Genomic DNA, 27,256 nt, shown 5'->3' with positions numbered 1-27,256 from the left:
TGTTGACCTTTAAAGCCCTAAACGGCCTCGGTCCTGTATACCTGAAGGAGCGTCTCCACCCCCATCGTTCAGCCCGGACACTGAGATCCAGCACCGAGGGCCTTCTGGCAGTTCCCTCATTGGGAGAAGTGAGGTTACAGGGAACCAGACAGAGGGCCTTCTCAGTAGTAGCGCCCACCCTGTGGAACACCCTCCCTTCAGATGTCAAGGAAATAAGCGGCTATCCTATCTTTAAAAGACATCTGTTCAGGGAAGTTTTTAATATTTAACGCTGTATTGTTTTTAACACTTGATTGGGAGCTGCCCAGAGTGGCTGGGGAAACTCAGCCAGATGGGCGGGGTATAAATAAATTACTATTATTATTATTATTATTATTATTATTATTATTATTATTATTCTCTTCAGTTTGACAGGAACTGATCAGGTGAAAGACATTCCTACCTAACCAGTCATGTTTTGCCTCCCCAAACTCATGGCAAGCTGGGGGGGGGGGGGGAGGCAGCAATTGAAGAGTTTTTGAAGTGACTTTTCTTGAAGTGACAGAGAAAGATTACAGAATTGTTCTGCTAATTTTTAAAATAAATTTTGTTTTCATACAGTGTGTGGTTATAGATGCTATATCGAGACATTAAATCAAATCTATATTAAAAGATGAGGGGGAAGCAATAGACAATTATGAGAGACAGATTTTCAAAAAGAATAGGTAATCTCAAAATCGTATTATTTATTTTTATATCCCTCTAACACTTCAGAGAACTTAAAGTACCATGCACTAGATTCCCAAGCGGTTTTTCATTCAGAGACTTAACAGACTGTGACATAATTACCTTCAGATCCCATCTCTGTCTCTCAGTTACTTTGGCAGTCAAGCAGAAGGGGAGGGAATGCAGTTAAGAGTGGTCTACTTCTAAGGCCTCTCCAGAATCACTGCCATTAAGGATTGTCACTTGTTTTAAGGGAAATCCTGACACCAACATGCCCCCAAAGCTGTACAGAATTCCCAAGCAGCTAATCATTTCAAGTAGAATAATATTCTACATAGTTTCAACACCAAGGCTGACACTTCAATGAGGCGAGGTGAAGCAATTTGCCGTAGGCTGGAGATCTGACCTTAACACAGCACCCTCGCCCTCACTTCTAATACTGTATCCCTGTTGCTGTTATTGCATCATGGTGGGAGTGCAGGTGCAGCTGCAGGTGAGAGTGCAGCTGCGGTAGCAAGGCAGGCAGCAACACAGGCACAACATCGGCGATAGGGAGGAGGCCCGGATCAGAGCGGGGGCGGTATTTTGTCTACAGCAGAAAAACATAACAGGCTGCCCCATTCAAACACCCAAGGCCAGCAGAAGAAACAAACCACAAAATGTTTTAACGAAAAATTCACTCCAATAATTAACTAGAATGAAGAAGACAATATATTCTCCTCCTATGAATGATCCTCATTTCAAACACACATATAGATGGCTCTAGACTTCCCAATAAAGCAACGACAGTACTTGCACCACTACATTGTAAGCACAGAGACAAACCTTTTTCTTGTTCATCACCTTTCTCTAAGTAATTTTTTTAAAACCTCCCCTAAAATGCACATTCTACTGTATCAATAAAATACAATAAAATAAAACAATGTATATAAAACAAAAAGAATTTATGTTTGAAGGTATATTTTAAAATGCAAGGATATCTTGAAAGAGATTAAAAACCATATACAAAGAGAATGACTACTCAAAGGACATAGAGTTAAATAATCAAAAACATGTTTACCTTTTTTGAAACGTGGATGTCAAAAAATGGTTTGTTACGAACACTAAAAGGTTCTTGTGCTTTGTCGATTTGTCCAGTCTTCATTTTTTCATGTCGTGGAAATATAATCTCTTTTTCAATACATGCCAGACGAATGTTAAAATCACATTCTCCAACTGGTTGTGCCTGCCAAAAGAAAATACACAATTTGTTAAATGTTTGCACATTTATAAAAATCTAAGTGGCATGCACTAAAATATCACCCAACAATGATCTACAACTAAACAATTTTAGTAATAAAATGATAAGCAAAGAAATAACAGGGAGGTATGCCATGTCACAACCCTTTTACTCAAATCAGCAGAGTGACTTTACAATTTTATCAATTCAAGAGGGCTATATCACACAGTCAGCTGCAGAAAAATATTCCAAAGAAACCACTAAGCTAAACTGTTACCCATTCTCTGCAAATCCTGCTTTTTATTTCTGCACCATACAGCACCACCTCTTGGTTATCCCCTCTTTTTCTGCTTCCTCATCTATAGGACTCACTAGACTACCATCTTTCTGCTATCTCTCCAGAGGTATCTATGAGCAATATCCAACTTGTCCCATTAGTGCAAGAATTTCCACATGTGCAACAGAACTTTCCCCCCTCTCCCCCCATGCTCCCTTGAATCTGTTCTGGGGGTCCTCCCAACCTACCTGAGACTTGGGAAGGGTACAGGGTAAGGGGTTCCATTGCAAGAGAGGAAATCCTTGTGCTGACAGAATGAGTCAGTTTGATCCACCCTATGCATTCCATATTGCTCATTTCTCTCTCTCTCTCTCTCCATCCCATAGCACTCTCCTCTTTGCGCCACTGCAGATTTTTATGCAATATTACCCACCTTTATATCTTTTCCTCCTACACAGGTTTACACACACACACACCACCAGTTACCTCCCTTTTCCTTCTTTAAGTCTTTTTTGTTTTTGGCTGGTTCTGATCCCTATCAATGCTGTGTGTGACAGCAATAGCTGACAAGGCTTTCACTCTCCCAGGAATTTAGAAACTGTCGGAGTATGACACACAGGTGGGTGGGCAGCATGGCTGGGTGGCTACAACAGACTGAAGAAATTAAGCCAACTCCACCACACACTTCTGAATCAGAAAAGTGCAGTTGTATTGATAAAAGCAGTGTTCATTCCTTCCCACCATTTCTGTGGGCCTTAGATGGTTCTTATGGTTGGCCGGCAGTAGTCTGTCTCGAGAGACAGAGGTAGAAAAAGCACAATGGCTACCATGGAGAAAACAGTTTCTACTCACACTGTTGATTCTCTAAATGTGTAAAAGGGATCCCATTTATTCCCACTCACACACTTCTACCTATACCTACCAGGTATGTTTTAAACCTTTTTGCCCACGGCCACCATATATCTAAATGATCTGCTAATGACAACACCTTGTTTTTACACACAAACAGCTGTGAGAGTTAGGCGCGACACCAGGCAGGTCAGATTCAATAGCAGTTAACCAATAGTTATACTTCATTATAAAATAACTATAAGAAGAAAAATGTGCATTTTCAAAAGGTTACTAAAATACATTAAGTGTTTACATTAACCAGGGTTCTGTTCCTCTAAATGACAGTTCCACTGTAACTGCTTCAGCTGAACTGCCAATTATCCTGAGCGACTCCTCCCAGCGGATTTGAGTACTGAGGATTTCCTGGATGTCACTTGCCTCCTGGAAACACAAGGAGTTTCTATGGAGCTTCTCTTGCAGTCTTCACCCTGGCTGAGCTCCCTGCAGCCTTACCATAGACACCGCCCCCCCCCCCCACTCTTTGCTGACTACTGTCACTGCTTACAGCTCCTTCTGAGGCTTCACAGAAAGAAATGTCATGATTCTCTCAGCCCCTTCTTGAGCCTAAGGCAGTGATATCAGCTCTTTAAGGCAGATGATTGCCAGTCTCTTTGATTGCCTCATGTATGGGAGTGAATCTGCTTAGAACAGGGTACCCCAAAGTGTTTTGTATTATGTTCAAGTACCATCTAAGTACTTCAGATCTAGAATCCCTGTCTCTTTTGTAAGTCCTGTTAATATCCAAGTATGAAAAGCAATTTCACAATTTCTCATGTTGAGACATTTTTGTGATTCAAGTGAAAGCAATCTAAATTCTACATACTCAGCATTTTCATTGGAAGGGTGTTGACATTTCAAACAGTAATAACATTCGCAACTTCCTGAAAAACATTCATCACCTTTCTAGCACTTTTCATCAAGGTATTGTTGCAGCAATCATAGTATTGGGATTGCTACCTTGCCTGGAATAGGTTTGGTTTAACGTTCTCCTAGCTTTTTGAAATAAGATTTAACAAGAATTAAGATACAAGTATATGTGCTATAACTATATAGAAAAAGCAAGTGCTATATTTGGTCCCTAGAACTTTATGTATTTTGAAGGTACTGAATTTTTCAATCCATCACACATATTTATGTGTTGATAGTATGGTGGTTTTCAAAAGATCAAGTTTATTTATTCGAAATTGAATTGACACAAAAATTAAGAATGTCTCATACTCGCTTCTAGTCCTTCCTTCCCCAGCAATTTTGTGCTAAAGAGGCACCTTTAGGCATGGTAGCATCAAAAACCACTCTTGACCCCTTGTATATTTGCCAGATTGCAAAAGTCTACTTCACATATTAAAATTGTGCACTGTGTGGAATGGGAAGGAATAGAGTTAACACATTCATATTTGAGATATAGTATAGCTGCTGGAGAAAGGAGTGTGTACATGTATATTCACACATAGGATTAAGTGACAAAACCAACTTGTAAGTAAAGTAATAATACCTTCTTTACAGACTTCCTGGAACAGCACAGCTGCTACCTTCTCCACTGTTGCTCCCATACCACACTACTGATACTGTCTACATAATCCACATGGTATCATGCAACAACACCTAATCACATGGGCAGAAAATGTCAAAGCTTTGCTGGTAGCAGTAGGAGAGTAAATGCAGAAAGATCAGTGAACCTTTTTGAAAAATTCACCCTTAGTATTCTTCTCATCCCTCCTTGCAACATAACCAAACACACCACTCTTTCAACACATGATATCAGTCATTCAACCCAAAAGCTACATAGTGTGTCTAATGGTGGCTTTATACTAATAGAATGTAAGGTACTGCACATGAATCCCTCCAACCGACTGCAGTCCATGTTTCTCCACACACAGAGAGCTTCTGAGGGTTGAGGAACCCCTGGAACAATATGAGAGGCTGATTACTCTTGGATGGTAAAAGATTGTACAACACTTAGATCAGATGTAAGCCTCTGCCTCCTGATTCCACAGCTCTAAGATCAGAGATAAGTCTGTGCTGGCTCCCTGCTTGACATTTCAATCAACCATATGATTTGTCAGGTGAATGGCCTAACCCACCTATCAAAAATGGCCCGCAGAAGGTGGGCCAATTGTGGATCCAGCTCTCCATCTAAGGAAGGTTTCCCACCCTGGGGATATGCCAAAATCAGGTGCATCACCTTGCGTGGAAGCAGTTTCAGCTAGTATGAAGCTTCCATGTTTGCAAGAAGACCCATTACACTGCATTGGATTGTTCATACACATCTAAATATGTTACTGTGTTTGCAATGAGAAATTTCAAAATGGGCAAGCTGCTTCCTAAACAGAGTCACTTTTTGCCCCTCAAGTGTTATACCTTGAATAACGTGAATAACTAGGCAGAGTATACACCGACACAAGTTAGGCACATAAGGCATGTCCTTGCCTTAATTTACTTAGCTTAAGCAGAACATATGCCACAACTTTCTTAACAAGTTTTATTATTCTGAAACCAAACTGTAAAACAACAGGCTAAAATATCAGCTTTTGGCAGCATTACTAATGATAATTCAAAGCATGCATGGCTAACATCTGCATTTTCAAGTGTCATAATAAATCTAAACATCCTTAAAGAAGATGAAATCTAATGTCTTGGAATGGAAGTAGCATGGTAACGCCTTTGGAATTATCCATCTTTTCTCTTAAATGGTGTCTAGCTCACAGTCCAGCATAAACAACAGATGATCAAGGTTCTACAATACCAGAGCAAAGGCTTGTTTAAGATAGCTGCTTATTACAGAATGCTGCTGCCAGACTAGCAACAAGGGCAGCTTTGAGGTTGTTGTTAAGATTGAATGCTGCCCTTCAGTCTTACCAGAAGTTGGACTTGAGGCTTTATGACACTTCTGTAAAATCACTATTAAAGGTAAAGGGACCCCTGACCATTAGGTCCAGTCGTGGCTCACTCTGGGGTTGCGGTGCTCATCTTGCTTTATTGGCCGAGGGAGTCGGCATACAGCTTCTGGGTCATGTGACCAGCATGACTAAGCCACTTCTGGAGAACCAGAGCAGCACACGGAAACGCCGTTTACCTTCCCGCCAGAGCAGTACCTATTTATCTACTTGCACTTTGACGTGCTTTCGAACTGCTAGGTTGGCAGGAGCAGGGACCAGGCAACGGGAGCTCACCCCATCTCTGGGATTCAAACCGCCAACCTTCTGATCGGCAAGTCCTAGGCTCTGTAGTTTAAACCACAGCGCCACCCGCGTCCCTTAAAATCACTATTACGGAATCCCAAAAACGTCCTTAAGCATTCAAAGACCTTAGGAGGTAATTCTCTACTAAATCTCAAAAACACATATTTTTAATATTTCAAGTATCATTTGTATAAAAAAAAAATGCTCAAAACCACTGAGTAGCTTTTATATTTTTAAAAGCTAGTTTAACAAAAAAAAAAGTTGCAATGGAAAATCTATTTAGTATGTAAGGAGAGAACAAATAATTATCATGAATTATAGTTTTTTTCCATTTTAAAAGGATATATTTCAAAAACTAATATAAAAAGGAAAGTCCATGTACATGAAGTCTGCAAGCTGACCGAATTAGAGAACCAGTAAGAAGACAAACCTTATACTATGAATTGATTTAAAATCAATACATAAAGCCTCTAATATTATAGACTACATCTGATTAATTCCTATAAAGACTAATTTGTGAAATTCATAAATATTGTAAAGAAATAAAATGTGTTTCTTTAAACAAAAGATTTTAAAAATACAAAACCAAGTACTCAATCCAAATAGCAATTATGCACATGACTACAAAGCTAAAACCCATTTCCTATTTAAGCTCAATTTAACCTACTTTAAAAATTATTAGAATCCTATTAAGAGCATCTTTAAATTTGACACAAAACCACAGTCACTTTATAAATAATGCATGAGACAGCAAAATAACTATTTGTTCTTAGTCAACTTGCTACATTAAATAGCAACTTTCAGGGAAATGAGAAACAAAATTGCATTATAATCCTATGTCTTTGAAGTGGAAGATTCTATGTACTGCACAATGGATATCGCAACCTCTTAAAAAACTTCAAGAACCTGGATAGCACAGTGTCGTCTGCCATGGAGTACTCATATGACAAAGTTATAGGAAGGCCATTTCCCAAAAGCTTTGGACTTCAGAAAAGAATGCCTTATAGATTACTGCTTTCTCTTTATAATACATGCAAGCAACAAATAGGAAAGGCTCGAGTCCTTGCTAACACGCTGGAGTGTGTGTTTGTTAATCCTAAATTTTATTACTGTTACATTACAAATGCAAATTGTTTCCACAATGTGTAGATTCTTGTGAGGAGTCTATGCATTCTGATAACAGCTGGGCTTTGGTATATTTACCATATTGATTCCAATCATTGAAAGCTATGACCATGTACCAACAAAACCTAGCATTATGCACCTGCCATCTCCTAATTCATATCATTCCCCCCTCCCCATTTTATTTCGCATTTTAGTTAACCATGCCAAGATAGAGGATAGATCTTCCAGGGTCTAGCTAACATAATTTCAGTGGTAGCTAACAAATCCGTAGGTGCCTCTGCTGTGAAGATTGTAGGCATAGATGGCAACAGAGGCCACCATGGACTGAAGCAGCAATGTGGTGCCCTTCAGATGTTGCTGGACATCAACCCCACATAGATGGCCAATGGGCAGGGTTGGCCCAACAATAATTAGAGAGGACCATATAGGCAACCATATAGTTAAAGCCATGGTTTTCCCAGTAGTGATGTATGGAAGTGAGAGCTGGACCATCAAGAAGGCTGATCGCCGAAGAATTGATGCTTTTGAATTATGGTGCTGGAGGAGACTCTTGAGAGTCCCATGGACTGCAAGAGGATCAAACGCATCCATTCTTAAGGAAATCAGCCCTGAGTGCTCACTGGAAGGACAGATCGTGAAGCTGAGGCTCCAGTACTTTGGCCACCTCATGAGAAGAGAAGACTCCCTGGAGAAGACACTGATGCTGGGAAAGATGGAGGGCAGAAGGAGATGGGGGCGACAGAGGACGAGATGGTTGGATAGTGTTTTCGAGGTTACCAGCATGAGTTTGACCAAACTGCGGGAGGTAGTGGAGGACAGAGGTGCCTGGCGTGCTCTGGTCCATGGGGCCACGAAGAGTCGGACACGACTAAACAACAACAACAACAACATATAGGCAACCCAAGCATCTCCCACAAGGAAATCTGGAAGAGCAAGTAAAAGGCTCTGTTCCTCTCTATAAAAACTCAGGTGATCTCAAGCTACCCTTTTAACTTGCATTTTTATATACTGCTTTTCCCTCCTCGGGGAGACAGGGAAAGCAGGTGCCTGGCTCAGTTGCTCCCTCTCCTGCCCCATTCCAAAGGAAGGCATAAAACAATCGTTTTAGCTTGCCTACTCACAAAGTGCTTGGAAAAACTCTTTCAGTCAAAGATCTTTAATTTATTATTCCCACAAGCAGAGTGCAGTTTGAAGACAGACAATAGTAGATGAATGACATATATGTATAATGGGAATCTAGGGACAATTGAACCAATGCCAAGAACATTTTTTAAAAAAAAAACATTTTCTGCCAATTAAGCCATTCAGGACAGCAGAGATTTCCACAGAACAATGTCAATATTCACAGAGGAATAAAAACAGAATGCATGCAGTTCATTCTGCAGCAGCCATGTGCTCACTGTGATTTGGTAATAACTGACAGCATCTATCCAACATCTCATCCTTTTATTCTGTATAAATTAATGCAGACCACTTAATGTTCTCATGACTCTGGTGCTCCACTGAAAGCCTGGGCAGGTTAGAATGAGCCTTTCCACTAGTTTGGACTGAAGTGTTCTATCACTTGGAATCCAAGGAGCCTGCAACTAGTCTGATGCATCCAAAAAGGTGTCAGGGTGTCTTTGCCCCCCAATAATTGTTGGGAGGGGACAGGGGCCTCTCAATGTTGAGGGGGTGGAGGAGGCCAAGCGCAGAGCAGTTTCGGTAGCTGACTCCCCCTGAAAACGAGAGAGGAGGAGCAGCTGGCCATTGAAGTCTGTTTGCTTGGGTTTCCTTTATTTAATTGTTTTGAGGTTTATCTGTCTTATTTTGACAGTATAGTATTGCCTGTTAAAACAATCAAAATGTTTTAATAAAAAATATTGTTGTTTAAAAAAAGAACTTATTATCCTTAAGGGCTAGCTTACCACCAGTTTCTGATGTGGAAGTGCATTCAAATAAGTTATCCCTCAGCTGCAAATACCTTCTACCAAATGTGTGGATGAATCATAAGGCCGGGAAGTTATTTGCTCATAAAAAGCTGCCTCAAGTTACAGAGGCAATTTACTAAGGAAGGCTGTAATTTTATTTGAAATTACAATGATTCCAGTGATGTTTTGATTATCAAGTGTTTTCTTATCTACTAATTCAACCCAGCAGATAAGTAGCCCCTGCACTTGCTCCCTCAACCCTGCACACCATGTGCAATGCGAGAAAAGCTGATATGTCCACAAAAACACCACTGAGGAGGAACAGCACCTGAAGCAAGTTTTCATTCACTATCAGTAAGGCAGCAAGTGAAAAAGTGTCATTCTGGACACATTAATGTTAGAACCTGACCTTGTATACACAAGAATCCCACATAGTGGAAGCGAAACTGTTGGACATTTTAAAAGGAAGGATTCAAAGTAAAAGATAAGTTTTGAATGGGTCAGAATGTCTCTAAGGTACAACAGGACTCTTATTATGGCCTAAACTACTTATCAATTCCATCAATGTTTAACTCAATTATGAAGTCAATCCTTAATTCTATTTCACACAATATTCTTTTTTAAACCACATTTCTATCTAGGTGCTTGGATTTCAGATTCTGGAGGTCTTTTTGAGACTGAAGCAATATTTTATAAAACTTATTGTAGAAATGATTATGGATGGGAATTTGGTAAATTAATTCGCCACATATGGACTACATTATCAAGTCAGACTTTGATTTTAAAAGCCAGAATACACCAGATTAACTTGTCTGACCTCTTGTAAAGCACAAGGAATTACATTTCTTCCCTTTATTTAATATGTGGCCCATCCGATTTGCATTTGACCAGAAGTTGTCTGAGAAAAATATATGTGATCAATCTGACCATTGCACTTTACTTTCTCTCTTGATGCATTTACAAACTCACACAAAGTAGTAGTAGCAGCAGTTGCTGTTCTTTTTTCCTCCCCTAAGCTTTTACATGTTCTCTCCATTCTTTACCTAGAACAAAATAACACACTGATAGGAAAGACTCTCCCACAGGATATTTAAAACTTTTAACTGCATTATCCGTGCAGTAGCAAACAGAAAGTCACATTGGCCAGGGAACCAAGGGCCACTGGGAAGGTGTAGCTCTTCCCTCCCAAGAACTCTACAGTGGTACCTCGGGTTAAGTACTTAATTCGTTCTGGAGGTCCATTCTTAACCTGAAACTGTTCTTAACCTGAAGCACCACTTTAGCTAATGGGGCCTCCTGCTGCTGCTGCGACGCCGGAGCATGATTTCTGTTCTTATCCTGAAGCAAAGTTAACCTGTACTTAACCTGAAGCACTATTTCTGGGTTAGCGGAGTGTGTAACCTGAAGCGTATGTAACCTGAAGCATATGTAACCCGAGGTACCACTGTATTTGTGGCAAGCGGAAGATTAGCTTGACCCCATTGGGTGACGTCAAACTGAGCATCTCTAGTGATTTTACTTCCCCCTTCCCTCTCAGAGCCCATCATCAACTACAAGATTAAAGACCTATGGAAAACCTCAAGTACAGCACAGCAGTAACTGACCTGAATTGGAAACTACTGCCTATTAAAGCTTTACCTCTTCGTTCTGGCTTTGCAGAGTCCCTTGTGAGTTTTCCCTTCCACCCCCACCCCACCCCCCGTGCCTTCAATGTCTCATTGCTTCATTAGTAAACATTGTCCGGTGTCTTATTTTCATTTACGTACAGTTCCCATCAGCAGCAATGGTCCATTTCACACAAAACTAGGAACATAGGAAAGCTGCCTTATCTGAAAGCTGATAATTGATCCATCCAGTTCACTGTTGTCTACACTGATGGGCAGTGGCTCTCTCCAGGGTTTCTCTGATTTCTAAATCAACGATTATGGCTTGTTTGAACAAATTATAGATTACACAAACCAGAGTTTTCCCAGTTTCAGACATTAAGGTATATAAATTAGATTAAAAACAGAAGCAGATTCTTCCGACTTCTTCCTCATGCCCACAATTGGATACAAGGCTCATGCACATAAGACTCATCACTGCTTGTGCATATAGTGCTAAATTAAGGTTTAGTTTGTGCACAAAACAGGATATTGTGCGCTTTTTTGTATGAGCCAGTTTGAAAGACTATTTTTTAAAATGGCATGAATATATAATGTATAAATAAAACAAAACTTTTAAAACAACTGTTATAAACTCTACTTTTATAAGGATCTGGAAGCGGTACATTTCTCTTACTATTGACTGCACATAATTCAATGCAGCACAAATTAGTGTTAATGTTTATATTCTGATTTTGTATTTGGGTCTAAATTGGGAGTGGCAATCTGTCTTTATACCATTTTCGTAATGACCCATTGGGCCTCTTTCAAACATTTGGTGGAGCGGAATTTTAAAAAATAAATACATAAGCAACAACTAGCACTTTTCCCCTGCGACAAGTCATCGCGTCCCATTGATTTTCATTGTTCAGTACCTAATAACTCTGAAAAAACTATGCTTCTTCTTGCCAAGTCAAACATTCCAGCTAAACTATTTTTGTAATTAGGCTTCTATAATTAGCATAAAGACAGTTTGTTAGCTTTTTTCATCTTTACAGCTTGGCTACTGTTAATGGCCTTTTGAAGATAAAGCCTTACTTCTGCTCCTGCTGATAACACATTGTCTGGAACTGTCCTTGAACTGGAAGCACAATGCTGCTTATTAAATTCCCTTTTCAGATTCCCACTATATTCTAAGCAACCTAAAGTATTTTGACTTTCAAGCATTACTAATTTCAACCAGGGTTAATATAGTTCCTGGTGGCTGAAATCTACCCTATCAGCATAGGTGTTCCTTTCCTCCTAAAATAAGCACACCAACTTCTAGAATAGTCTACTTTGTTTGATGTATGTGTGCTGCTAAAGAAACTGCCTTTCAGTAAAGAAATAAACAACTCATTAATTTAAAAATTAATTTGTTGACCCAGAACAGTCATGTTAACTAAATCAGAGAAACAGAATGCATGGCAATACATAGGGTCCAGTTCAGTTTCTTAAGCTATGATATGCGCACAAATGCTTGTGCCCACACACTCCATTTTTGAAGCACGTCTTCCCTCCTGCCTTCTTGGCAGACCCCAATTAAATGTTTCCCAATTTAATTAACCACCATTTCTCTTTGCACCCAAACTGGAAATCCATAGTTACAGCTATGGAGGTAAAAACAGGAACTGAAAACCTGAGTCATTGGATTTTGACTCCCCACATTTATTGTTTTGTTTTGGTTGGTTGGTTGGTTTTTGTTTGTTTCAACCCACCCTTCACCCAAAGGTCCCAGGGCAGGTTACAACCATTAAAATTTAATACACAGTATTAAAAACCATTGTGAACATCTTAAAATAACAGAGATAAGCGGCTTCTCCTTCCTCTCCTTCCCCCATGCAGCCTTCCACCCAGCTCCAAATCTGCTTGATGGTTCGCCAACTGTCTGGAGCATATTTGGGGGGTACATGGAAGGTTACAAGGAAGAGGAGGGGGAAAGGAAATCCTTTTGCAGAAGCAATATCAAATCCACCGGCAAACACACACAACTGTTTCGTATGAAGTTGGTTTCAGATCCTGTTTGTTTCAAACCTAGTAATTCTTGTTTCCAAGAACAAACTATGGTTAATTAACCATGGGGCACATAAGATACCCTACCATGTGGCAGTGTGGACTGCAGAGAAAGCTCATTTCACAGCTTGCATTGCATCCTCTAGGATCCAGCCGGTGGAGTTATTTCTAGATGTTAATTGATTCCCACTGTGGGGGAAGGACATCTGGAGCATCTGAGGTTCTGCTGTGATTAACTGGATTCATGCTTTGAGGATTAAGTTCTTCAGCTTTGGAGTAACCCTGACTCTGCAGTTATTGCAATTGCTGAGGACAAGGTGCTGCTTAATGCCCTGTCCCTCCTGGTTTATTAAATCTAGCAAAAGAGGTTTGACTGGTTGGATCCAGAATGTGCAATGTATGAGGGGGTAGTGCCACTGCAAAATAAAACCTTGGACCCTCGGACTGGAAAAGCTTCCAAACAGTCCCAAATATATCCTTATTGGGTAAGGTGGTGCAGAGAGTTGTAGTGGGATAGCTGTCTTGACTGAGTTGACCTTGGTCACCCTGGCGAATGAGATTTACAGAGATCAAAGGGAGTATGACTTTATTCCTATTTCTGTCTCTCTGTGGTTCTCAACACCATTGATCATGGTATCCTCCTAGACTACTTCTATGAGCTGGGAAGGGGAGGGGTGTATTCCAGTGGTTGCCACTGCTGCGGCAAACCTTCCTTGTAGTTCTCCTTTCTGCTCCCTGAGAAGGGGAGATTTTACTAAAAGATTCCCCCCAGAATCCTGTAAGAAAAGCTCAGAAAAACTGAGTGAAGAAGACTCCAGGGAGACACTCTTACCAAGTCACACACGAAAAATCCACAAATATATTCAGCATAGTCTCCATGCTGAACAATACTGCTGCCCATTACACATTTTAGTTTCACTTGACAGGTGTGATAGTAATTGACTTTAAGTATTCGTTGCTGTCTAAAAATACTACTGTTCTTCACCATATAGAGGTTTTTATTTGGTTTAAAGAAGTAGTTTATACATTTATACAAATGGTTATTAGAACTGGCTCTTCCTTACCCTAACTAAATGTTTCAAAGCATGTTATACTTACACTGAATTTAATTATGTCATATATCAAGTACCGAGGAACAACCTGGCCGTTTACCTTGTCAATAATCATTTCCTGAAAAAAAGAAGCAAAATAACATCTTAATATTTTTGCAAAACTTGCAAGCAGTCCTTTAACTAGCTTTGCTTTACCATTAGGATCCCTCCCTCAGTTTTCCAGCATGGATTCATTTTTCATGAAATTTTCTTGCTGGGAGTGGGGTTGACACTGCATAAAAGCCAAAAGCCATGTGGCAGCTGATGGGTTGTGATGGGTGGAGCTGAGCAGGACAGACAGGTAAATTAAATGCATGCTGTATGCATGGCAGTGCATCAGCAAAACCTGGATAACGCATGACACCACCAGGCTCTTACAATAATATGAACACCAGATTGCTGGTTTTATATGGTTCACTTTTGTTTGCAGCGCCAACATAATGATAAAGCTCTTACTACTATGAAATCCAGAATATTCCTATTAGCATATAGATAACAAACTCATGCAAACAAAACAGATGTTTAGGGTTTGGGACTGATCGTTCAAAGAGGAAATGTGTGCATCCAATCAAAGTCTGAATACACTTCAGGGCTGCTCCATATTGACGGTAGACACTGTTTGGTCATCAACGAAACCACCCTAGAAAAATGGTAAATCTCTTGTAGGGCATGTACTGGGGTGTAGCAGTGCATAAACTCTCTTTTTTCAGCATTGAGTTCTAGTGCTAGGGATATTAGCAACGTCACTTCTGGTCTTTGTTCTGAAATTCTGATGTTCTTTCCTTGAGATATTGGTGTGGGCTAGCCCTTCAAGGAGAGCTTGTGGCAGAAAGAGAGATAGCTCTGGCTGAAAGCTTGCAAAGATTGTAACAGGACATTGCCATCTTGAAGGAAAGCTGTTGCTGGAAATTCATATTCTTCTCCCTCAGCATTCAAGTCTGAGTAGTACTTTTCTCCTTGCAGCTTTTACACTAACATGAAATCAATAAGCAAGCACAACACCAGGAGCATTATTGAGCTCTGGGGCAACATTTGAGACCAGAAATGCATCTTTGGGGGTTTCTGTTATACAGTTGTGTTGCCATGGAAACTAAAAATGAGTATATTCACAATGGATGCTAGAGTTGCTGTGAGGAGTTTGATTATCTGGTGTAATGTTCACAACAAGTAATAGCTTTCGTTGTAAAGTGAAGACAGCATCTCTAATAAAGTGTGTGTTTTGTACCAAATTTACTTTGAAGACATTTGTTTTACATTTAATACGGTCAAAAATCATTGCTCAGGCCAATATTAAAAGAGTAAAAACAACCACGAGAAGAAAGGACACCAAGTCCAAGGGTGCTGTTGAGTCTTTCACATCACTGCTACAATATTAATTATAGATTTCAATTGCTATTCACATGGCTATGAATTTTATGTTTTTATTTTATGTCACATTCTAAATCCTTTGCTCCCTAGCCTTGCAAGATGGAAAGAAAACACTTGACTTTTGAAAGAAATCCACCTCACATTGTATTTAAATGGTTCCTGGAAAGACTAAGCAGTTCACCTGAAGGAAGATATATTCAGGATCTACTGGAATGACAGCTATAGCACAAAGGGCACAAACTGGGTTAAAAATCCAAAAAGGCATTCCTCATCATTTTTCCATCACCCTAAATATGTAACTGCTCTAAGTGATGGAGGTTATTATGGATATAAAACAGTATATAGATACTCATTTAACTAAACTGAAGAGCAGCCTCAGATTTAAATCAACGGAACCAAAGGACCAGGGCCGATGACAGTGGTACCTCTGGTTATGAACGGGATCCATTCTGGAGGCCCATTTGCAACATGAAAAGAACTAACCCACAGTGGCACATCTGCGCACATGCGGGTTGCGATTTGCTGCATCTGCGCATGCGCATGATGTCATTTTGCGCTTCTGCGCTTGCGGCGAAACCCGGAAGTAACCCTTTCCGGTACTTCCGGGTCGGCGCGGGACGTAACCTGAAAGAACATAACATGAAGCAGACATAACATGAGGTCTGACTGTATAATATTTCCAAAGGGAAAGTACATGCTAGAAGCACAGCTACACTGGAAATCACTTACCGCAAATTTTAAGCCTTCCACAAAATTATTTTTGTGACATTAAAACAGCCAGGGCCACTAAGTAGGTTTTATCCTGTTAAGTTCAGGGGAATTCCAGTTTCAAATAAAGTCTGGACTTTCCCAGTACAGAAGTCACGTTCTACATTCAGTGAAGAGTTTGAAGAATAGTGATGGAATATGCATACAAGGCTCACGTCTCACTCTTGCGGCCGAGTTTGCCTTGCTTTTTGCAGGCATTGTCTGTATGAACAAGTTCCCTACAGGGAACTTTCTCTCACAGCCAATCCAGCAGTCTTTGGAGCTCCCACCCATGGGGTGCTTTTCTTGCTCACTGCATAATCAGGAGCTCACTCTATGGCTCCCACTCTACCTGTGAGGCAGGCGGGCATGGTTTATGGGGGGGGGGGAGTGTCTCGTGGACCAAATCTGAACCTGTCTTCCTTTAGCTCCTCACAGCTAATTTTATTTACACTGCAACCATTTTGGAGACACTGATAAATCTCTCTTTTGGTGTGAAACTGTTGTATGCAGCAGGATCACCAATGGAAGCACAGAAAGCTATTATGTGTGGTTGTCACCGACTCCTCACCTCCTACATATCGTCTACACGTCTACACATGCAGTGAGAAAGAAAAAGTGGTGAGGAAGACTGCAGTGCTGCTTCCCCCAAAGTCTTGTTGCTGAAATAAAAGATCCTGCTCTCCTTATTCGTCTCCAAATGCCAAAGGACTCAGCGGAAGAGTGGAGTATCATTTTACTCTGTGCAGAGCTGCTCAGAGAGTTTCTGCCTTCTGCAAAGTCAGCCCAATGTGACTTGAACAATATGGACTGTCACTACTGGCAATCTGGTGGATACCTTCACAGAGCCCCAGCTGTAATTTTCTTCTGAAACCATAGAATGGGCAAATTCTAGAAATAATTGGACACTAGGCTTCCCTCACTGTTGCCACACTATCTTAAACTACTGAAATGAAAACAGCATGCATATGGTACAGAAAGACAGAGCCTCTTACCCCATCCATCAGAGTATTTTCTAAGTGTACACGTGGATCTTTACGAAATGGAAACTCCAGATTTGATACCTGAAACACTGAGTTATCTCTGTCAATCATATACACTTCATTCTTGCCATCAATCAACATCATATACCTGCGGAGAAAAATTAAAGACAATCAAAGCACTACTTACCCCAAAGCCAGCAGCAGTTTTTATTAACTTTACATCCTTTAAATCTAAAACAGTACAATTACTACAGACAAGCTGCACCTTGTGACATGTTTGTTTGAAGTCGTATAAGCAGCATTATTTCAGAAAAAAGAGGCCAGGATCCAAATAATAACTCATGCTGGTTAAAGCCCCAAAATGCTTTAAATTCGTTGTTCTAGGTTGGCAAGGAACAAAGTCCTCGTCCTGCATTTGACACAACTGTACAGAACACATACCACTGTAGCAAAACAGGCCTCAAAGTGTATGATGACACTATCTCTTTATGAAAGCCAATATGCACTGAGAACCACATCATAAATCTTTATGCTACTAACTGAACTGCCTATGAGGTGCTGCAAAATTCCATCTGTCCATATTAGATGAATAATTGGAATTCCATACAGCTGTTTTTCATATTTCATACACAACATTCTAGGAAGGAAGAAAATGTTTGTGTAACACAGCAAACAAAAAAAAAATCTTCTATACATTTCAAAGCAGATTTGTCCAATTACTCGTGTACATTTCAGTTACTTTGAGTCCAATGAATAGTATAATTCTCATGCAATTAGTAACTATTGTAAAATGCAATCTTAAAAAGCAAATAAGTATAGGGCAAAATACAAATCAGCAGAAATGAGGCATTTAAATTTTACGGAAGGAAGGAAGGAAAAAATACAGGGGTGATACCAACACGTGTGGTAAAATTCTGAAGTTAACAACCCACATCCACATGTGCATTTAATTTCCACTGTCTCTTCCTTTTACTTCTTTTATGGGCACAATAGAATAGCATAAGCTGAAATGCAGCAAAGGTAAACTATTCAGGCATCTTGATGCATTTGTTTAGAAGACAGAGCTTGCTTAGAGTTCCAAGATACAAGACATATCAAAAGATTTTTCACATCCTCATGTTGAACAAATCTTCTTGATGCATACAAATTCTGCCCTGCTGGTTGGAAGGCGCTCCTATGTGTCCAATATCTAAATAGAAGTTGCAAAATTTACCATCTCATTCAGCTTTGTTGGTCAATAACGCTGAGTACACAAAAAGTTGACTTATTTTGCCAGTCCATTGACCCTAATAATGTTCACTTTGACTGGAGGCAGCAATGCAAGATCTCAGACCCAAGTGTTTTCAATCCTGTTACTTGAGATCTTTTTAACAGAAAGTATTAGGAACTGAACCTGGGACATTATGCGCATAGAAGATGTCCTCTACTCACTGGGTAACACAATGAAGCTCAGGTAAACTTTCTCCGGATTACTAGCAGAGAAGGCGAGCTACTGAAACTGTCTCCTGGAAACTCCTTATCCCCGCCCAAGAGCTTTGTTGCAGGTCTGTTCCTTGAACAATCTAGAACAGACTATTCTCATCAGCAGGATGGCCACATATCTCAGTACCAATTACCTCACTCTGGATGGCTCAGTCAAAGCTACATTGTGTGCCCACTTATGGTGCTACAACGCTTGACAGGAGGTCCCTTTCAAGTCTCAGCAGAAGAAAGTATGGTGCCACCACACATGCATCACTGCAACCCAGAAGTGGAGTGGGATGAAGAGGGGACGGGGTCAGAAGGGGTTTATGCGTGCTCCGCCGATGCACGAGGGTCAGGAACATAACCTCCAGACTAGACGGTCGCTGCCTGTACTAGGGGTCCTACTCAATATGTACAACAGACACCCCCAATTCTGTCTCCAGGAAGTAGGGTTGTCCTTAGGGAGATTTGCTCCAAATACAGTGTTACCTCCAGCTGCGAACGGGATCTGTTCTTGAGGTCTGGCCACATCCCCAGGAATTCGCAACCAGAGGCTGCTGCTTCTGCGCATGCGCACGGTATAGTTTAGCGCTTCCGCACATGTGCATGACACAGTTTAGCACTTCTGTGCATGCGGCGAAACTTGGAAAAATACTTCCGGGTTTGTCACATTCGCATCCTGAAAGATACGCAACTAGAGGTGTGCGTATCTAGAGGTACCACTGTACTGTTCTAATTTGGAGCCTTCACAGCTCTCTGGTGGAACTACAAATTAAGCAGCAGCAACAACAAAGTCATTTATGCCATCACATATTTGATTACCTCCTATTTCAGCCTTCACTAATATAGTGAAGTTGCAGTCCAAACATCTGGAGAGATCAGATTGGCAAATGCTGCCGTATTTGCTTTCCTAGATGTTGTATTTAGTTCTTAGCTAATTGCTAATTTTACCTGGTATGCTTCCTAAATACAGCTTAAGCCAAAAGCATTGACGTCTCCCAGTTTTATTCATCTCCTACCATTATGGCATTCACTAAGTTAACACAAATATTTAACAGCTTCATTTAACGATGAAGGTACTTTGTTTTCTTATTAGACACACCTTTGCCACATAACCAAAAAGTAAAAATATCGAAACAATAAAGACCAGCTCACCAATGCAGTCAGGAGAAATCTAATGAACCAGCCACATGCACCCTTTGTGCAAAACCTCACTGGGTATGCCCAACCTTTCCTCTATTCCTCACATTGCTTGAAGTCAACCTTTGCAAAGTTCAAAATCTTAGGGAAAATATTTAATTCCTGGTCAGTCCAATAAAACATGGCACCCACCCTTTATGGGATCAACACTGCTCATACCTTGAGTCCATACAGTTATTCTCAATAAACTACAAGTATTTGGTGCTTCTTAAACTTAAATTTTCAAAGCTAATGTGTCTCTTCCCCCTGTCTCTCCCCAGGGAGAGTATGGCTACACATAGTATCTAAATCTTACATTCCTAACATGTCAAGAAAGAAACTTACTGGCTGTTCAGCACTTATGATTAGGATTCTACCAAGGGTAATGAAGTACTAGCCGGAAGCTTATTTGCCTCTAGGGGAAAAAATTGAGCGTATATTCATATTCCCAAATCCCTTTGTGCAACCAAGTCAAATAAGCTACTATTGTTACTGAGGGTAAAATATATTCAAACCACTTTATGCATGAAATGAACACTCGCCTATTTCATTTTATGCTATGCTCCCGTGTACGCCATTATTCTTCAGTGTAACACTCAGGTGCAGGCAAAATTTTACATATGCTGTTCGGTGTATGTCATATTTTGTTTGGATTATTAACAAAGCAGATCTACATAACATCCAAATGAAACCAAAAATTGTCCAGACAGGTGCAATCTGAGAGCTCTGCATCTGCAGCAGAATTTATGAAGGAAACACACAAAAACATTTCCCGAAATAAGTCCCAACAATCTGCTCCCAGTATTTTGGGAACTAAGGAGCATAAGCAGAATTCAAGAATGGGGGGAAACATGGTAACTACAGTAAATATACAATATCCCATGTAGTTCTTTCAATGATAGCACAGGTCTATACAGTACAGAAACATTTGTCTATGTCACTTGAAAGAAAACTCCAGTGACAGAAAATACAATAGTCAGGACACATAATTTCTTTCCGTTTTTTGGCTTCTTCAGCGAAACCTATCATTGCAAACTACATCTTCAAATACTACAGTAATGCTCTGTTCAAGAGAGAACATTAGTTATATCTGAGACCAGTCAAAGAATTATCAGCTTTTCTAACTCCTCTAAGAGGAAAGTGGAGTTTCTTACTCATTTGGGAAAAGCCCAACATACTGAGAGATCCCAAGATAAGCTGTACTATGAAAAATATGTTATAAACTATTGTAATTACAGCTTTAAATGTGTTTTCTGCATTGTGCTCTGCCCTAAAATATTTAATTATAAGCCGTTGATAGGGTATAATCCCATTGCTGCCTTGACTGACTGCTAAGGACATCCCCATTCAGTGCAGGTGACCCCCCACTAACACATTGGTTATGTTCCAGGGCCTTGTAAGCAAAAGTGAAATTGCAGAAGCCCCAATAAAAGGAAGGCCAATCTGTTTATTTATTTAACGGCAACCCACATAAACGTGATCACACGTAAGTAAGATGCCTGTAATATCATCATAAAGGGTCCAGCGATTTTTAATGTAATGTCTGCAGAGGAACTCCTTGCCAGCCTTTTCCTGTATGTGTTTCTCTCTTTTACATACCAATTCCATTTATGGAAAAGACCATGCCTTAGTACTGGCACAATAGCACATTTTTTTTAATATGCAGAAGGACCTAAATTCAATCCCAGTAGCTGCTGTCAGAAAGATCAAGTAGGAGGTGATGGGAAAGATCTCTGCTTAACATGCTGGAGAGCTGCTTCCAGTCATGTTAGACCATACTAGGCTAGATGGACAAATAGCAGAGCTAATTATCAGTTCACACGTAAGTGCTACTAATGGAATGCGTGGGGAAATGGTTGTAAAATTGCTGCACTGGTGGGTGCACTGTCACTTGTTTACCACCTTCTGATAGATGTGAATGTAGAAAGTCGGTGATACCTCTGCTAAATACCCACAGCTAGATCAGTATTCCATCATTCTACACTAGTCTTTCAAACACAAGGCAATTATGTGATGATCCATCCTGCTTATTCCCAGGCACATGCCTGAGATTGAACGTTCTTCCGTCTGAGTACAGAGACACTTTGAAAGGTCAGGTAACAAGCTTCTTTAGGAGTTAAAATTTCATCTGCCACTTGTCTCCAAATATATCCGATATTAACAATGAGACCTTTACGTACAGATTTCATTTTAAGATGTAAGTAATTGTACTTCCAACTGTTGAAATTGGTGGTGGTGGTGGTTATGCACCTATTAGTTTATAAGCCTGCGGGAAGGGAATGTACTGTTTCGCCTCTGTACAGCACTTAGAAAACTTTGTGTACTTTAAAATATGGAGGAGGTGGAGGAGACAGCAGGAACTTGGAAGGGAAAGCAAAATTAGGACTTGCCAACAAAGTTAAATGTAGGTCATTGTTATGGCCACATATCCACACATGCCGCCCACAACTTGGTAGGTAAAGCAACATAGCCTTGGCTCTATGACAATGATCTGAAGGCCCTTAAGCAGCTGAAATACTCAGAACGCCATTCACCTCTGAAATACTTTCCCCAGGATACTTTATTTTAAAAAATATCATGTTGCTGGTTTATTGATCTTGTGTCTCTCCTGCAGTTTAAGCCAAATGAACAATGCAACTATGATTTAGTCTATGAGATCACATAGCTTAAGTCGCAAATGCAATTAGATTTCAGCTGTGATCTGAAGCAAATTTTGGGAAGGAATTCAATTACACAGTTAGAGACTCAAGTATTTCAGTGCGTCCCAGGTGTTTAAACAACTTTAATACACTTTAACAATACTGCCATATTAATATTTAAAATTGTAGGTTCCCTAGCCTTCCAGAGCAGATTCCCAGCACATCGAGGGAACTGAGGGGAAGAAGAGGAGAAGAAAGACTGCACAAGTAGAAGGTCATTCCACTTGTGCACCACTGGATGTCTCCCTACTCCAAACCCAAATCTAATCAGTTTGGCATCCCCAATGGCACCAATAGTACAAAATTACAAAAGGCACATGACTCTAGAAACCATTTTTAAAATATATAAAATTCATCCAGCTTCCAGTAAAGTTTTACTTCCTAAATGATGTCACCAGCATCCGTCCCTGTTCATTACAGGTATCCTATGTGCTTGGTTCATTTATTGCATCTCTACTTTCTGGTTACTGTAAACATGAGGATTTAGGAAATGGTAACTTCAAATTGCCCTAGGTCAGGCACAGGATGACCTCCAAACCATCCTAAATATCTTCGCAGAAGCTTATGAAAAGCTTGGCCTATCACTCAACATCCCAAAAACCGAAGTGCTGCACCAACAAGTACAAAATAACCCCTCTGCAGCGCCACAAATCCAACTCAATGGTGTAACGTTGGAAAATTTCTATCACTTCTTCTACCTGGGCAGTTACCTTTCCACAAGGGCTGACATGAATGCCGAAATCCAGCATTGCCTGAGCTCCGCGAGTGCGGCTTTCTCACAATTGAAGTGCAGAGTGTTTGAGGACCAGCACATTCGCAGGGAAACCAAAATGTTTGTTTACAAAGCTATTGTACTACCAACCTTACTGTATGCTTGTGAAACATGGACCACTTTAAACGCCATCTCCAACTCCTCGAAAGATTCCATCAACGGTGTCTCCGAAAAATTTTACACATCACTTGGGAAGACAGGTGAACTAATACCAGTGTGCTGGAAGAAGCAAAGATCACCAGTGTTGAAGCAATGATTCTTCAACATCAACTTTGTTGGACTAGTCATGTTGTGCAGATGCCTGATTATCGTCTTCCAAAGCAACTACTCTATTCTGAACTTAAAAATGGAAAGCGTAATGCTGGTAGTCAACAAAAGAGGCTTAAAGACTGTCTTAAGGCAAAGCTTAAAAAATGTAGCATAAACACCAACAATTGGGAAACACTTGCCTGCGAGCGCTCCAATTAGAGAACAGCCTTTACCAAAGGTTTCATGGGCTTTGAAGACATTCAAACTCAGAACGCAAGGGAGAAACATGCTAAGAGGAAGGCACGCTTGGCAAATCCACACTGTGATCAACTCCCACCTAGAAACCAATGTCCCCACTGTGGAAGGATGTGTAGATCCAGAATTGGCCTCCACGGTCACTTACGGACTCATTGTTAAAACCGTGTTTATGGAAGACAATCTTACTCAGCTACAAGTAATCACCAAAGAAGAAGACTTTTTGGTTACTGTAAACATAAGGATTTAGGAAATGGTAACTTCACTTTGCCCTAGGTCAGGCACTGAACACACCTTCTTCAACCCACCCTCCAAGTCAGATGAATGTAAACAGAAAACAAGTGTATTGCTATTTTTAAATCCCCAGAAAGAGCAAGCCCAATCTCTTTCATCTTTGGGGAAAGAAATTATTTAATAAAGGACAGAATCCAAAAAAGTGTGTTACTTGTTTTGCATATCACAAAGAACATTGGGCTCATGTTCCTCAAACAGCAAACCCTCCATGCCTGCAATGAAGACTTTCAAAAGCAGTTTGTGAAGTGGCACAACAAAAGAAAAGTCAAATATTCCCCTGGGTATATCAAAGCCCTTTGGCAAGCCCAAAATAGTTCTTTGGTTTCTAATAAACAGTCAAGTTAGCTGAATTTGTCATTAGGTGGTAGGATCCCTGGAAATAAATCTGTCATCTTGGAAGGATAAAAATCAGTCATGATTTACTGCCATCTACTGATGCTATTAAAATAAAGCTTAACATTCAGGTGATGTATACCTACTGCCAAAAAAGTTCAAAAAAAACAACACCATTTTTTTAAAAAGAAGATAATGAAATATATCAAATGACTACTTACAACTATAAGTTCTATTTGTCAACAGAATGTCCTTTTTTGGGTTGGGGAGGATTCTATTCCCTCTGTTCTCCCTCAAACTGGGTAGTCAGTGCAGCATCAGGGCTGGTTCACCCTCAGAGGCTGATGGATCCAATGAGCTTTCAAATGGACTGTCAAAGCTCTAGCTGACCTCTGGAACGTCCAAATGGCATGGGCCATTGAAACAATCATCCCAGAGCACCCTTCTCCCACTTTGTGGAGCCTGCTTGGCTCCCTGGTATACTTCAGATACTTCGGCAAAGAAACAAGCTGGGAGACAGCTCAAATGTGAGTGGAGGAAAACTCTGGTCAAATGCTTTCAAACACTTGTGAAGGCTCATAATCAAGCCCACCTAGTGGCAGTGAAGGCAGCAGAGAAGGCATACTTGCTGCCCCTATTGCATCCTCACTGTGCTGTCTAGCAGAGCTTTTCTGGATAGTGTGGGGCCTCGTACATCATGGCCTGAAGGAGGTGGCAGAACTGACAGTAGCTCACTGTGACTTGTTTGCAGAGCTTGTTACAGCAGATGAATCTCAAGGGGTGTCCAGAGCACTGTCGAGTCCTGTTGTGTTGGGTGAGTTTCAGTTAGTAAGGATCCATCAGCTTCAGATGATGGCCCAGCTGCACCCCTATCAGGACAGGGTTAGCCTAACTTCTGTCATCACAGGGATAGCCTAACTTATGACATCTATGCTCTAGTAACCTCTAGGTTAGATTAATGCAATACGTAATACTTTGGGCAGCCTCTGAAGATCGTTTGGTGCAGAATTTGGCAACCAGGTTGCTCACCAGGGCAAGGCAATTTGAGCATATTACACCCATTCTGGTCCAACTGCACTGGATGAAAATTAGTTTCCAGGCCCAAATACAAGCACTATGTCCTTTTAAATATGTTTGTAGGAGCAGGTTTTGGGTTTTTTAAAAATGTATTTTGTGTTCTAATTTTGCTTTTTTATGTTGTGAACCACCCTGTGATTTTCAGATGAAGGGCAGTATATAAATTTGATGATGATGTACCTGATGGCCCCCAGGTAGTAAAGGGAGCTAATTCCCCAAAAATCACAAGCTATGGTACATAGAAGAAGAAGAAGAAGAAGAAGAAGAAGAAGAAGAAGAAGAGGAGGAGGAGGAGGAGTTTGGATTTTATATCCCGCTTTATCACTACCCTAAGGAGTCTCAAAGCGGCTAACAATCTCCTTTCCCTTCCTCCCCCACAACAAACACTCTGTGAGGTGAGTGGAGCTGAGAGGCTTCAGAGAAGTGTGACTGGCCCAAGGTCACCCAGCAGCTGCATGTGGAGGAGCGGGGATGCGAACCCAGTTCACCAGATTACAAGTCTACTGCTCTTAACCAGTACACCACACTGGCTCACCATAAACATTGTGGTACTTTTATGTTTCTTAGTCGAAGACATTGTTTCCCAAACTTGGGTCGCCAGCTGTTTTCGGAATACAATTCCGATCATCCCTGACCACTTGTCTTGCTAGCTTAGGAATGATGGGAGCTGTAGTCCAAAAACAGCTGGAGACCCAAGTTTGCGAAGAACTGATCTAGGAGGATGGCTTTCACTTGGCTTCTCTTCCACTTAAGGGTTGGATGGTTCTTGAATACTAAGCTTAGTATCCCTTTCTCAATGTTCCACAATATGAAATTAAATAGTCGTCTACACTTATGCAACTTGAACATTGCGTACAAACAAGAATCCCATTTATCTTGATCTAATTAGAGTACTCTAAGACAAAAGGACTACAAGATTATTATTCACAACACAAACAAGATAATTAGCATTTTGATGTACTGTATCTTTGTAAATAATCGAATGAGCATGTACAGCACATTATTGTATTGGTTATTCCATTTTCAGACTGGCTGATTAACAGTGCTGCTCATAAGCCTCAAGGAACTCTTACAACAATCCATAAAAAGGTAATAATTCAATTCCGTCCAATTCCAAAAAGTATGTACCACTTCATGTGGGACAAAATCAAGAATGATTATTTTTTAGTAAATGTTTGTTCTTTATAACTAAGCATTTACTCCACAGCAGGATACTCAAATGAACTTGGAATCAGCAGTAACCATCTGGGCAGCTTACATGAAATGCAGTACATAAAATAAAGGCTACGCATAAATGCAATCCAAACTTCCTTTCTCCTTCAGTTATGGGAATAAAGACCCCCAGGGGAAAGGAAAGTATTGGTTTGTTTTAAGTACTAAATGTAAAAAGCACTACATAATTATGAACAGACTTTAACAAAACTAAATTTTGCAACTGAAACATCTATTCAAGTGATCTAAAAGCTTGGTTCCTCCCCACCCCCACAGATCTCCAAAACCCATCAGATATGAACATTTAAGCCAGAGGCAAAGAATCTGGATCAAACCCATGAAACTTTTTGGACTGTCCCATCAGTGCTCAAGTTCTGGCCCTCCTCAGGGACCTCCACTGCCTTTTTTTGATGGTGTTCAAACAAGCCCAGGAATGTGTCTTCAAACAGCACTAAACATACATCAGAGATGCTTCCTGATTTCCTCCAATGCTTGTCCAATATTTGTTGGCCTGAAAGTAGGCAGGGCACTGGAATCAATATATTTTATGGGAAGCAATTCATAAACAGAATAATAAATAAACAAACTGGAA

The 27,256-nt window shown here is 40.4% G+C and overlaps 1 protein-coding gene across 3 annotated transcripts in view; it reads right to left on the bottom strand.

Moving 5' to 3' along the window:
• Nucleotides 1-27,256, bottom strand: part of RNGTT (RNA guanylyltransferase and 5'-phosphatase) — a 123,463-nt gene that overhangs the window by 65,904 nt on the left and 30,303 nt on the right. For all 3 annotated transcript variants that reach the window (XM_028722948.2, XM_028722947.2, XM_028722949.2), the window contains 3 exons: nt 17,143-17,278; nt 14,040-14,111; nt 1,766-1,930 (listed from right to left, as the gene is read on the bottom strand). In XM_028722948.2, coding sequence (XP_028578781.1) covers nt 1,766-1,930; nt 14,040-14,111; nt 17,143-17,278 — 373 coding nt within the window. The remainder of the gene's footprint in view (nt 1-1,765; nt 1,931-14,039; nt 14,112-17,142; nt 17,279-27,256) is intronic.

The sequence above is a fragment of the Podarcis muralis genome, chromosome 3 (genome assembly GCF_964188315.1).
Source record: "Podarcis muralis chromosome 3, rPodMur119.hap1.1, whole genome shotgun sequence".
In the NCBI taxonomy this organism is placed as follows: Eukaryota; Metazoa; Chordata; class Lepidosauria; order Squamata; family Lacertidae; genus Podarcis; species Podarcis muralis.
Note: the sequence above shows the minus strand (reverse complement) of the source record. Positions and strands in the feature narration are given on the sequence as shown.